The sequence below is a fragment of the Vespula vulgaris genome, chromosome 19 (genome assembly GCF_905475345.1).
Source record: "Vespula vulgaris chromosome 19, iyVesVulg1.1, whole genome shotgun sequence".
Taxonomy (NCBI): Eukaryota; Metazoa; Arthropoda; class Insecta; order Hymenoptera; family Vespidae; genus Vespula; species Vespula vulgaris.
The window spans coordinates 3,015,198-3,029,298 of NC_066604.1; the positions used below are offsets into that span (position 1 = coordinate 3,015,198).

The window sequence follows — 14,101 nt, forward strand, 5'->3', positions numbered from 1 at the left end:
TGATTAATTAATAGCAGAATATACTAGATGATTAATGTAAATCGATATTGTTATGATTGTATATCTCAATGTGTCTCTTGGAAATTAACATGTTCTTATGCAAAGTGAAACTTAATGATTGAAATAAAAAATAACCGACGTAAAAATACGTCTCGATATCGTAATAAATATGACAAGACATAGAAAAGTTGCACATCTTCTCCTTGAAAAAAAAAAAATCGTTGTTAATAATAAATATTAATAATAAATGAAGGGATTAATAATAATAATAATAATAATAATAATAATAATAATAATAATAATAATAATAATAATAATAATAATAATAATAATAATAATAATAATAATAATAATAATAATAATAATAATAATAATAATAATAATAATAATAATAATAATAATAATAATAATAATAATAATAATAATAATAATAATAGTAATAATAAAAATGATAATAGTAGTTATAAAGTAGTATTACTGCAATAAATAATATTTCGGGTGCAACAAGCCGAATAGCTTAGTCTATTTCGGCGCAAAATTTGAACTGAGAAGACTTAAGTGCGTCATGATATTCATTACTAAATAGAAACAGATCAAATTATCGATTTAATGAAAATAATAAATAATCGATTAAGATATTTTTGTCGTACATACAATATATTAAAATTGAAATCGAATTTAGTAACAGTTGCATTATATATTTATCAGATTAAGCGAACGCTTTTTCTATTCCTTATATTTTGTGTTTTTTTCGAAAAAAAAAGAGGAAAAAAGAAATATTCGAAGAGGAGATCGTCTACACGTCGATCGACAAATGATCATCATTTTATATTCACTATATGAACACATTACGGATGCACGTACCTATGTATATGCACTATTTTTTTTTATTACATTCAACAATAAAGTGCCAATTTTAATCTCTTTTTTGTCATTTCATTTACTCTTTCACGATTGGTGTTAAAACTCAAATGGAATAACTAATGTGATAAACGATAACGAATAAATTATTTGTTGATTTTTTTGCTTTGTTTTTTGGTTTTTCTTCTTAATAATTCTTTATGCAATCTTATAAGCATACTAAATCTAACTTTTAACATATATTATTTTTTTTATACATACACATCTATATATCCTAATACCTACGTTTATGTAATATAACTCTATATGTATGTGTAAATATACGTAAATATATATATTACGTATATAGATATACGTATATAAATATATAGATATACACACATACATATACACATACATATACATATACATATACATATGCATATACATATACATATACATATACATATACATATACATATACATATACATATACATATACATATACATATACATATACATATACATATACATATACATATACACATACGTATATATACACGTATATATACGTATATTGATCTTTCTAAACCTACCAACACTTTCAACCTAAAGAGCATACAAGTGCAACTCAGACTAATAATGTATTATGAGTACATTGCACATAAAGACACGTGTATGTATTCTTTTTTGTTAGCTTACGCTTACATTAGATATAACACACTCTTCTTCTCTTTCTTTACACAACTTTTTACAAGAGTTTTAACGCCAACGATTAATAGTAGAAGCATTGAGAATTCTCGTCCTTTTCGATATGTCCGAAGTAATAATAACGAATAGCGCTATTAATATCATTTGTTATTATTTATATCGCCTTGTTCGCGATAGATCGACGTAATACCTACAACATGGCTAATTAATAAGCCGATTTAATTGTCATACGCACAGAGCGTTGAAACTTTTTGGAAGCAATGAGAACGGCAGTGTTGCGTTCTTTCTCCTCATGTCTCATAAGGTCAAAATAGATCCCTGTGTTTTAGGTAATTGATAAAAACAGGGACTAGACATTTTAAAGTGGTGTTAATTCGACCGATGGTTGGCCCATTTTTGTTCGTAAAGCTGCAACATCATCTTCTATTCGAATTAACAATTTATATTTCTGTAAAAAAAAAAAAAAAAAAAAATAACATGTGTATAATTCTATTATTCCTATTTGTACATTTACATTTTGATAATTTTGACTCACCGTACTGTTATCACCTGGTGTTTTCATCCATGCATATAACATGTATCCTGGTATGCAAAGCATAGATGATAATGCTGTGAACCAGCCCAATACATGTGACCACCACGGGTACTCATAATCCAAGTACTTTACCGGCGTCCATTGTACCAGGTTGAAGACAAAAACTCCCTATATAAATATTAATCAAACTACTACGTACAGTATCAGCAATATTTTCTTTGATAACATTTATAGTACTCACGACACATATCATCGGAGTTGTTATAGTCCAACAAAATTTCCACCACATTAGGGGATAATAACCGATCATATCCCGGAGAGCATCGTAAAATCTGTTCACCCCGAAAGCCCAACTGATCGAAATACATTCGAAGAAGATCAGAAAGAGTAGGCAGAATCCAGATACAGCATAAGAGTCCAGAATTTGAAAGACGTACATTCCACCTTGAGAAATACATGAAAGTCCGATGAGATAAGATAAAGCACAAACTATCGCAATAAATACTTCTTTACGTCGACGTAACAACTGAGGCCATTCGTCCACCTATTTTGTAAAAATAATAAATGTCTATTTTAAGTGAGTAATACATAAACAAAAAAATTTTCAAACATGAATATACCATTGCAGTGATGAACCCTTCCATAGTACAAAACTGCGAATCCAGACCAATCAAAAGTAACATAAAGAAAAAAAGGCACGACCAGAGTGGTGCACCTGGTAACTGAAGGACTGCAGAAGGATAAGCAAGGAAAGCTAATCCTGGTCCTGAAGCAGCAACTTCGGCCACAGGTTTCTGTTGTTCGTGAGCCATGAAGCCAACAACCGAGAAGATGACAAAGCCAGCAAACATGCTAGTCGATGAATTTACCGAGCAAACGATGAGGGCATCCTTGTAAACGTTGTTGGTAAATTTGTTGTAACTACCAAGAGCAACCAATGTTCCAAGGCCGAGTCCATAGGAAAAGAAAATTTGTGTGACTGCGTCTATCCATACCTATCGATTTTTTTTTTTTAATAATCAGAAGAGAAATTTAATAACATTTTACATTTTTTATTTTAACTTACCTCAGATTCTTTTAATTTCGACAGATTTGGACTGATGTAAAATTTTATACCCTCCATTGCACCAGGCAAAGTAATCCCACGAATTAATAAAATCGTAAGTAGAACGTAAGGGAAAAGTGAAGTGAAGTAAACTACCTTGCCAGTCCATTTCACACCTTTCCAGATACAAAAGTAACATAAAATCCATACCAATAATAGAGTACCAGCTAATTCCCAACGTATAGTACCTACGTATTCTACTCCCTCACTAATTTGTAATGCTCGACGTCTATGAACATAGGAAAAGAACATTAATTTTCTTCGTGTTTCTTTCCTTTTTTTTTCATTTTTAGGTGAGCATTATCTTACTCACTCCCAAAATTCTTTTACAGGATCTGTAAGTTCATTGACGGTGACGTTCAATTGATTAACGGAACACATCTTAATTACACTGTGATTCCTTGTCACTTGATTCCAACAAAGTAACGAACTTCTATCGTAAGGATTTACGCAATATTTTGTATTCCAGTAATTATTACAGCTACCCCAAGGTAATTCTGAAAAAAAGGTGAACAGAATTCGGGATATATTATTTCTTAAATAATTTTAATATGAGAAAGAATTATAATGTTATACTAACCACTGTGCATGGACATAAAGAAATAAAATATCGCCCATGCAAGGATAACTATGTAATAAACGTTCATCCAACAGGACATCACAGCAGCGGCGTAACCGATACCTTTAAAAAGTGGAGCAATTTTAAAAACACCCAAACCGCCGACTGTTAACATTTGACCAAGAGCTAATTCCATGAAGAACATTGGTATACCAGCTAATACCAATGTTAAGAAATACGGGATCAAGAAAGCACCACCTCCGTTTTTATAACAGAGGTAAGGAAAACGCCATACATTGCCGAGTCCAATGGCCAGTCCAACCTTGAAAACGAAAATAATTTTTTATGATATATATTAATTCATCAATTTTTGTTCCATTATATTTTTCTTGTATTTACCACACTAAGAATGAAGTCCAATTTGGTACTCCACGTTCCACGATCCGGAAGTGGTTTGCCATTGTTAGCTGGAGTACATGCTAAATTCAAAGACGTACTTGCATTATCAGGATTCTCTGAGTCAGGCACATCAGCTTCTCTAGATGTTTCCGTCATTTTTGCAAATGGACAACTAATGAATTATACTGTTCAATTATCTTGGATCTTCACCAACCACTTGACCTGACCCCTGAGAAAGCGTTCTTACGTAGGATGCTGATCTTCGTACATAACACCGTACCTGTGCAATCAAAATCATTCGATGATTTGCCGATCTTACGAAACGTTTTCCTGAATCCTGTCATTAAAATGAAAATCTACGGAAAAGGAAACTATTTCGGTCAAAGACGATGCAAAGAAACAATTATCTCAATGCACTTCAGAACGGCATAGTTAAATGCTATTCATTGTTCCAAGTGTCACGAGAAACTGGGTCAATCCATGGTGAATGAATCCGAAAAGAAAAAAGAGAAATAAAGAAAAAGAAAAAGACAAAATTTGACAACTTTCATGGTCAAATGTTTAACCATGGATTCGAAGCTGAAGTAGATCTAGTAGAGCTTCTTATCTTCTATTAGATAATTACACTACGCTTGGCATTGTACCTCAATCACTATCGCCCATTTAGTAAGACATTGGACTATCTCGATGAGGGAGATCTACGATTAACCGGAAGTTTACCGGGTCGATTAGTAATCTTAAAGAATGTAAAATTCATTGAAAAGATCGAACAAATGTGAAAAACGACGTGAACGGATGAGAAGACACATTTTTCTATTGTTTGTATGAAGATAATTCACAAACAAATTCTTTCTCTTTCTCTAAGAAAGAATAAGGAAGATTTCTAGAAATGGTGGCATGTTCCAACCACCTGAACAAAGAAGGGTGAAGGCCTCCACCAACATTTGCTAGTATAGAAGCAGAGTTAAATACTAATGTCCGGCAGGGGGTCCGTGTAATAAATATCACGATCATGGGTGACCCTCCCCTCTCTTCCACCGTATTCATCCATTGGCTCCCTCTTCCTCTTCCACGCTCATAAAAAACAGCTATATTCTAATTAGCTGAGGATGTGCTGTTCCGCGTGTCCGATGTTGCATCGCTATGCATTGACTGTCGACCCTGTCATCTGGCTTACCTTACACCCTCCCCCAACCCTTCTCATCATCAATCATAAATCTTACATTCATACCTAGATCTTTATCACCTAAGCAGATCTGTCAATGAACTCTTTTGATAACTTGAAAGTCAATGTCCATCGTCGTTCATACTTCCTGTTTGATACAATAGATAAAATCGTTCGAATCGAACGATTAGAAATGCCATAGAAATTTTCTAATATACACACACGTACCTAATTTATTGAGCTTTCTAATAGTAGAATCCGTTTCGATGATCCTAAGATAGACTTCACTTAGTCTGCACTTCACTTTGAGAGAGTCGAACACAAGTGAATCAAACACTGAGTGATTTTATTTTCTTGTTGTTTTTTTTTCTTCGAAAGTTCAAGCTTGGATCGTTAACGCAGATCGGTAGATCGGTCCATGGTTTCTCACACAATGTTATTCTTTAATTTTAATTCGATGTAGAACTCCCGAAAGAATCAAACTGTTCAGCGTCCTTCGGTCAGAGAGGAACTGGAAAGACTCTTCTTCTTCTATCTGTGGATGATGACTACGTGGATGATGCTGGGGAGCTTTCGTGCATGTCGGCTCACCGACTGAAATCAGCGAGATAGAAAACCGGGAGAGATCCCCCTTTTCCTTTTTCCCCTCTTCCCGCTCTTCTCTCTCATCCCTTCTCCCACACCCTTACATCTCTATGTATATATTTCTACTTCCATAAGGCCATTATCTCTGACTTATGTTAGCCTACCTTCCTTGTAATTGCGATCCATCTTACTTTTATATTGATCCTTGTATTGATTCTTTCATAGATTTTTGTCAACTTCACTTTTACTTTGTAAATATTAATGTGAAATTCTGTCGAGATTGCAAAATAATAATTGATTAGAGATCCATATCTGCTAAATTATTTTTTACGTGAATACATTTTTTTTAATCACTCTGATTGAATACCTTAATTATTATGAAAACAGGATGATTTTCGATTAAAATTCATGTTTTACAGATTCTGATTTTTTAAGTATAGTTCCTATTCTTTTAATTGATTTTCGGTAGTCATATTTTTCTAATCATTGTAATTAAATATGTTGATCATTATAGGGAAAGATCGAGAACAGGATTATCACTATCTCTTAAAAACATAGATCTTTTTAAAATATCAATTTATCGATCTTAATTTTTCGAGATACTTGAACATCGAATTAAATTGATTCCAAAGTAACACATTCCTAAAAAAAAAATATAAAATTGATTACTATAACGAAGTCTTTTTATTGGATATCTTGAATGATCATTGCAAAAAAAAGTCGAAGAAGAAGAGTAGAAACAGAAGAGAGAAGCAGAAGGAAAAAGACAAAAAAGAGAGGGAGTCAGCAAGTTCGCACCCAGTATATCATCATCAAGTTGACATCGCTCTGCTAGTTTGTGCGAAGCCCTCCACTTCATGACTTCGCGTATCAATAGCCATACACAGTCTCTGCGCTTCATCCGTTTCTTCCTCCTATTTTACAACATCCTTTCAAACTTACCTACTTCCGTAATATCTTTTTTCTCTTTTCTTCCTCATATTTTATCATCATTAAATCCTTCACTTTATTCATCCTATAAAAAAAGATTACAATTAGTATTAAAATAATTTTAAACGGAAAAAGAGAGACAGAGACAGATAATTATAATATAATAACATAGATATTTATCATTATACCTCTCATTACTATTTTTTTTATTTTTTGATACCCTCCATTTATCATTATTATATTATTGGTATATTTTATTATATGAGGAAATAAAAATCGTTTCGAAATGGAGAAGTCGAGGGTGAGCTTGATCGAAGGGATTTTTGATAGGGAAGGGGGTAATGGTTCTTCAAGGGGAGGAACTTAACGATGGAAATGAGAACGCGGGAATCGACCTTGCTTTCGAACCAATCCACCACCATGCGTTGCTTGTAGTTGACTGATGCTTCATGTTCATGGTAGGGAGTGGAATCCGGATGGATTTAGGGCAGGAGGTTTAGGGATACGCTCGGAGTGAGTAGTTCCATGAGTCTATCCGGATCTACGTCTGCCTATAAGCTACCAGGAAAATGACGCTTCATACGTGGACTTGGTATCGTCCCATTAATATCAATATTATGTATTAGTCACACGCATCAAAAAAAGATCTTAATAAGAATTTTTTTTTTAATTTAATAATTAGTATGAAATATATGCAATATGTTTCTATAGATTTATCTCAAGACTATTGTTTTTTAAATTTGTTTACAGATGAATATTAAAAATAAAGGTAACGGAAAAAAGTATACGGATGTCCTTACCAGTATCGGAACATTTCCGATGAAACGAAATAATGATAAAGTAGGCGAGCAAGACTAGGAAGCTGGTATATCCGGAGGGTCCACGTGACACCGATCTATCCCTGCATCCGTTCTCGGTACAGTCCATCGTATAGATTGGTAACGCTTGACACTGTATAAACATATTTCAAAGTTAGACGAAAATATTTGATATGATACATTTTTTTTGTTTTTTTTTTGTTCTAATTTCAACAATAATTACGAGATAAAAATAAGAAAAAAGAAATGTACAAATTCTTATGTTTTTTCCAAGATTTGTTGATCTATAACAATTGAATTTTTCAAAGTAATTGTCTTTTAATAACGTTGAGATATACATATGTGAATTTTTTATTTGAGATAATTTTCAAATTAATAAAGAAAATTTAATAGTGATAAGAATTATTTGAGATTTCATTTATAATCAATGTTAATTTTACATTTTCCGAGTAGATCCGTTTTGCTATTAATATTAGATATTAGGTAGGATGGAGGGGAGTATCCCAAATGACAAGAGGATGTGCGGGAAGTGCCGCGGGAACCACGATAGTTACCGTCCTTCTCGATAGAAATTCGAGTAAAGTAAGCTATGATATTTTTTTACTAAAATTTTTTTAATAATAGATATTTTTTTATTTTAGAAAATATTCTAATTATAAAATATCATAACTATAACGCATGATTAAAAAGAGACACATTAGAAATTAATATTTATCATGATTTTAAAATAAGTGTATATATATATACTATACACTTATAGAAAAAGTGTATATATATATAATACATTTATTTATTTAAACTTATCGTTTTGTAAAAAATAAATGCAATTGATTATAGCAATTAAATAGAAGCTTTTGCGGTCTTTTTTAAAAAGTTCGATATATATATCGATTTTTCGAAATAAACCTATCAATGAAACGATACAAGAGCGAATGATTCTGATTGGTGTATCTGAAATAATCGAGTTATCTCGATTAGTAGCTCAAAAATCCGATAGTGCAGTGTCCACTCACGTGAAGTGGACAGCGTATAATCTTACGTCACACATGTCACAGATGTTAGTAATTTTTTCTATTGTTTACTTATAATGGTAGACAAATGATGTTATTACGAATTTTACGTAGAAGTGTAATAAAAAATTGTTAATTAAATCGATTTTTTTTTAGCTTAGATACTAATAATAAAATGATTACGAAACATTAATAATAAATTATTTTTGCTCATATTAAGATCTTCGATTCCTAAAGGTTATGTTTTCAAGCAGTTTGAGAAAAACGCCTGCAATTTCTAAGCATCATCGTTTTTACGATGAGAACAGGTGGCATGCTGGATGCCCGTGAATTTGGAAAACGTATACGTCGTTTGATAGACGTTAATTACTCTTATCGTAAACTTTTACTTTTTATTCTTATCTGCGGCGGCGTACTTCTATATTTTGGACCACAATTTGCACAATGGCTTTTTTCTACAGCCAGAGAACCAATAGAAGGTAATATTAACTGATGCCAAATTTAAAGGCCAAATTATAAGATTGATATATAATTTTAAAGAATTATTTTTTTTATAGCATTCGAACATCATTGTATGACGGAGAGATTGGCTACTTTTTACTTTGATGCAGCAGAATATAATGTAAATATACTTCATGATCCACCTTTGGAAAAAGAACATCAATACTTGCCATATATAGGCAATGGAGTATTTGGCATACCTGTCTCACCAGAGGGTTGGATGTATATTAAACATGGCAGAGCTTTATTATTACCTATACAATGGCAACCATTAGTCTCTCATCCTTTATACGAAAATAGTTTTTATAGCGAAGCTACTGTCACTCATTTCACAACTGGAATTGTTCATAAGTATCAATGTCTCAGAGAAGGTTACTACTTGAGTTTTCAATATTATGCTCATCGAGTTTTAGATGCAATATTAGTGCAGGATGTGAAAATTGTTAATCCTACATCACTCTCTCAAGAGATACCATTGAAACCATTAACTGCTGCACATTGGGCTAATTCACGATTAGAAACTATTAAGTAAATATTAATATCAACTTGTATAAGTTTTGTCTACTCAAGTTTGTTACATATAATAACTATTTATTCATCTAGGATACAAGTGGATGGTTTCAGTCATGAGTATAACTTAATATCCGGTTTCATTTCTCTATCCGATTCAAATAAAGTTATTGTGATATCTATAGTTTATAAAGATCCACCGAAAATAATACAAATTAAAGCAAGAAGTACCATAAAACTTGAATTTCTTACAAGCATACAATACAGTGAACCAGTTTCATCAGAACGATATCATATTGAAAGAGATGTAACTAAAAGGAAAGCAATAGATGTAAGTATTGCTTTTAAACATTATAGAAAATGTCTATTTTTTACTTGTCATTTATGTAATTGAATTTATATATTTCTTTTATTTAATGTAGATATTAAAAAAAGCAATAGTACAACAACAGAAAGGTTTAAAAGAAGAACATGTAAAAATGTGGCAAAGTTACTGGTCTACTGGTTTTAGAATAAGTGATTCTAAAGCTGCAGGAGCTATTAATGGTCATAAAATAAATTCTACAATGTATTTGGTGCTTTCTCAAATTCCACGAGGCCTCGTAGACGTAGAAAAAAAAATTACAACAAACGAGGGTTGCTATCATGGTCATCACACATTGTAATATATTAAAAATTTTTTTGTATATCATCTAAAAATATTGGACAATGAAAAATGTATATTTTTAGAGATGCTCCCAAATTATGGAAAGATACTTCATCAATCGACAGTGTAAATGAGATTGTTGATGCATGGTTATTAACTTTAGAAAAACGAAGCTGTCATCATTTAATGATAGGAGGTCCTCCAGCAGTACAGCAAGCTATTGTTTTAAGCCTTGGAGGTTTAAGATTTACCAATCAACATCTGGAGTTTAATATTGATCCACAATATCTCCATCGAGATTACTTATTTAGGTATGATATCAAATATATAAGATACTATATAAAAAAAAAATTCATTCTTTTATATGTTTGCAGACGAATAAGTTATGGTAACGTAACTCATGTAAATATATCAGTAACAGTAGGAGAAGATAATCGTGCAATTTTGGGAGTAGCCTTAGACAAAAGTGACAGCGTATATTTTGGATGCGATGCAGGTTGTTTAGATGCACCGGTTTCTTTAAGTCAAACTTATACTAATTTTCCGGTAAAATTAACCAAGCCATTGACTGCTATACTTTATATAACATCTGACTATCAACACATGCAAGATTTACGAAATGCTTTACACGTTCATGCTGTAGACGATGGTATGTATTAATATATATTTATAAGATGATACGAATATGTGAAATATTATACTTCTTGTTTTTTTATAGCTCCAGCTCACGATCATCATGTAATGGCTTTACATAAGCATGGCCATCAACTTGGAGGTTTACCTACTCTTTTCTGGATTAGTATATGTTTTCTCATCATTGTTTTTCATTTATTCCTTTGTAAATTAATACTGAATGAATATTATGGTCATCAAGATCGACAAAAAGTACGATATAATAAAGCTTAAACATTGTATATAGTTATTTTATTACCGATACAATGTGTCTATTATAATATATATATATATATATATATATATATATATATATATATATATATATATATTTTGTTATTTAAAGTTATTTCTTTTTACAGAAACAAAGATGTGTTTGATACTTCGAAATAAGATTATATATGCTATTTTCATTTTTTGTTAATTTTAAATAAAATAATCATTCCAAAAATTGAAGAGAAAAACCAAAAATCGGATCATAAAGGATATTTATAGAATCATTGCTATAAAAGTAGAAAATAACATGAGATCATGCCTTATTAGAATTTGTAAAAAATTGATAATACTTTTAAAATGTCATAAATTATCCATTTTTATTTAATAGACATATATTTAATTTGCAAACGTAATGAAAAATCTTTTTTCTAAATCTATGATATTTGGAAATGTGTATATATTTATATATATACTTTTCAATGATGCACCTTTGGTATAGTAATTTATATTTCTTATTAATACATTGGCGATACTTTTCTATTATTATTATTATTGTTGTTATTGTTGTTATTATTATTATTATTATTATTATTATTATTATTATTATTATTATTATTATTATTATTATTATTATTATTATTATTATTATTATTATTATTATTATTATTATTATTATTATTATTATTATTATTATTATTATTATTATATGTAAGTCTTTGGCTCATACTTTCCTGCCAAAAAACATAGAAAATTTTCACATTTGCGAGTGATTTATTTTCCTGTTGTAATCAGCAAAGTATTTAATGAATGAAATATGTAAAAGATTAGAAAATCATTCTTGATGTCTATATAACTGGCTAATCAATTAGGCTTAATCATTTTTACTTATGAAGGAACTTGATACGTCCACCAATGTATGTGAAATTCGAACATTGTTACCATTATTTTTTTCTCTCTTTTTTTTTTTTGTCTATAATTATATTTACATATAAAAGACATGATTCTAGTGATCATACTAGCAATATTAATTATTAATAAGTATACATAATGCTTAATTATGTATCACATTAATTATAACTCTTAATTATACTCTCCAGTATATCCCTTTACTTTTACTTTTTAATTTATATCGTATATCGTTTATATTATTTAGAATATGTAAAATCGTTTTTTTATTTAGCAAAGATTCTGTCAGCAATCTTTTATTTATTTATGTTTTATGTATTTAGACTATGTAGGATTTTATTTTTTTTCTTCCACCATTTGATTTTCACTCTATTAAACACGAATCTTTTAATAACACTAATGACTAAGTGCAATTTGAAACGAATTATGCACCGGAAATGCACAATATAATTTCGTCATGAATGCAAATAATATATATATATATATATATATATATATATATATATATATATATATACACATCAAGAATGTGCATCTACAAAATTTAAACGAATACATATATTCCTTTTGATTTTTGGCCATCATTTTCTTCACATTTAACTTTTGCATCCTATTTTTCTAACTTATATACGTACATATACAAAATGTATTAACAAATAATTTATTAAATTTTTACGATCTTACCTAATATACGTATATATTTCGACTAGATCGAATATTAATCTGCTTCTGATTAAACAGCTAACGATTGTTTGGCACAATAAATATTAAATTTCGTTCGTACAAACGAAAATTATAGATCGTAAACAATACTTGTTTTGATCTTCAGTGTTGCCACGTGATCTCGTCCTTACTCTATTACGCGCGAATTATGAATGTACATATTATAATGGCACAATTGTTAGTAGTAAATTTCGTGTACTTTTTTGTTCATTATATATGTGTATATATATAATTATCAATGAAATTTGATCATTTTCAAATAGGAATATTATTTTTGAAGCTGTCTCTTGTAAAGAAAAATGTTTAATATAGCCGAGATAATTTGTCAATAGGAAGAATAGTTGTTTGTTCACAACTACGAATCATTATAAATCCATATTTTTTCCTCCTAATTCCTTTTTGCTTCTTTCTTCTTTTTTTGATTCGTATTAAAATGTTTTGTACGAAAAGTAACATAACTCTTCGCTACTATAAGTATCAACAATTAATATCTCATTTACTATAATATATAACTATACTCTAATATTTACATGAATTATTTAAAAAATTTTTCTTCTACAGTTAATTAAATTTTACTATCGCCGGCAGTCATGTGTGTGTGTGTGTGTGTGTGTGTGTGTGTGTGTATGTGTGTGTGTGTGTGTATGTGTGTGTGTACACGAGTCGGTGATTACGAAAGTGGTCTAAATTATTTGAGATATTAAAAAATATATTTTTTGACACCTTATTTTTAAAATATGAAAATTACATAAGAGATTTTTTTTTTCAAGAATAAACGTACTTATTTTTTCTGTTTGTCTCATTATAGAAAAAAAAATTTTGTAATGATTCAAACCAAAATTTCAAAAAAATCTCAAAACAAAAAATATGTATAACAGATTACTTTCCAAATCACCGGCTAATATATATCGATTATATATATAATATATAATCGACAGATTTTCAAGAGATTATACATTATTGTTAATCTGCAAAAATTGCATTTAAGTGATGTAACTACGTTGCTTACTTTACATCACGAATATATGGTGTTTTACATTTACACATGCAGTACTCTATTATAACACATGTTCATTTTCGTTGCAGTTACGAAGTTCAATATGATCTTCTACTATTTTTTTTCTTCTTCCTTTGTTTCTAATTGAAATCTATCGTCCATTATATTTCTTTTGGCACGTCGACACATTGACGTTTTTAATTTTGTTTGTTTTCCATGTATTTTTTTATAAAATAATCATCTCCTTATTACCAATATTGTTTATATAGTAAT

At 30.0% G+C, this 14,101-nt stretch overlaps 2 protein-coding genes and 1 long non-coding RNA gene across 7 annotated transcripts; 2 read left to right on the forward strand and 1 right to left on the reverse strand.

Annotated features, from left to right (window-relative positions):
• Positions 1-797: 797 nt before the first annotated feature.
• Positions 798-7,757, reverse strand: LOC127070797 (sodium- and chloride-dependent GABA transporter 1-like). 3 transcript variants are annotated; one of them, XM_051009234.1, is made up of 12 exons: positions 7,630-7,757; positions 6,698-6,914; positions 6,267-6,541; positions 5,543-6,170; positions 4,150-4,429; positions 3,772-4,072; positions 3,505-3,688; positions 3,153-3,420; positions 2,707-3,081; positions 2,328-2,630; positions 2,087-2,254; positions 798-1,999 (listed from the first exon to the last, which is right to left on the reverse strand). In XM_051009234.1, the coding sequence occupies exons 5-12, from the start codon at positions 4,303-4,305 to the stop codon at positions 1,910-1,912; spliced, it is 1,845 nt and encodes a 614-aa protein (XP_050865191.1). In that variant the 5' UTR covers positions 4,306-4,429; positions 5,543-6,170; positions 6,267-6,541; positions 6,698-6,914; positions 7,630-7,757; the 3' UTR covers positions 798-1,909. The 3 variants fall into 3 exon arrangements, with proteins under 3 accessions (XP_050865191.1, XP_050865192.1, XP_050865193.1); XM_051009235.1 differs by lacking the exon at positions 7,630-7,757 and adding an exon at positions 7,018-7,139; XM_051009236.1 differs by lacking the exons at positions 5,543-6,170; positions 6,267-6,541; positions 6,698-6,914; positions 7,630-7,757 and adding an exon at positions 4,794-5,462.
• LOC127070811 (uncharacterized) lies at positions 3,536-7,566 on the forward strand. The gene is made up of 3 exons (XR_007784710.1): positions 3,536-3,682; positions 3,846-4,027; positions 7,160-7,566. It is a non-coding gene; the product is annotated as an uncharacterized LOC127070811 (long non-coding RNA).
• A 396-nt stretch (positions 7,758-8,153) lies between the features above and the next one.
• On the forward strand, positions 8,154-12,311 carry LOC127070799 (uncharacterized protein KIAA2013 homolog). Of its 3 annotated transcripts, none has more exons than XM_051009238.1 (8): positions 8,154-8,229; positions 8,895-9,136; positions 9,215-9,686; positions 9,762-9,999; positions 10,091-10,329; positions 10,398-10,625; positions 10,689-10,963; positions 11,033-11,228. In XM_051009238.1, exons 2-8 carry the CDS (start codon positions 8,956-8,958, stop codon positions 11,218-11,220), a joined length of 1,821 nt encoding a protein of 606 aa, XP_050865195.1. In that variant the 5' UTR covers positions 8,154-8,229; positions 8,895-8,955; the 3' UTR covers positions 11,221-11,228. The 3 variants fall into 3 exon arrangements, with proteins under 3 accessions (XP_050865195.1, XP_050865196.1, XP_050865194.1); XM_051009239.1 differs by lacking the exon at positions 8,154-8,229 and adding an exon at positions 11,349-12,311 and having other exon boundaries at positions 8,711-9,136; positions 11,033-11,199; XM_051009237.1 differs by lacking the exon at positions 8,154-8,229 and having other exon boundaries at positions 8,711-9,136.
• The last annotated feature ends 1,790 nt before the right edge of the window (positions 12,312-14,101 follow it).

What these genes read in the sequence shown, in the direction of transcription:
- LOC127070797 (XM_051009234.1), bottom strand. Translation starts at nt 4,305, where the DNA reads ATGACGGAAACATCTAGAGAAGCTGATGTGCCTGACTCAGAGAATCCT. An exon ending in TGGACTTCATTCTTAGTGTG is followed by an intron (nt 4,073 to 4,149) that starts GTAAATACAAGA and finishes TTCGTTTTCAAG; the next exon opens with GTTGGACTGGCCATTGGACT. An exon ending in CCTGTAAAAGAATTTTGGGA is followed by an intron (nt 3,421 to 3,504) that starts GTGAGTAAGATA and finishes CTATGTTCATAG; the next exon opens with ACGTCGAGCATTACAAATTA.
- LOC127070799 (XM_051009238.1), top strand. Translation starts at nt 8,956, where the DNA reads ATGAGAACAGGTGGCATGCTGGATGCCCGTGAATTTGGAAAACGTATA. An exon ending in TATCATGGTCATCACACATT is followed by an intron (nt 10,330 to 10,397) that starts GTAATATATTAA and finishes GTATATTTTTAG; the next exon opens with AGATGCTCCCAAATTATGGA. An exon ending in CATCGAGATTACTTATTTAG is followed by an intron (nt 10,626 to 10,688) that starts GTATGATATCAA and finishes ATATGTTTGCAG; the next exon opens with ACGAATAAGTTATGGTAACG.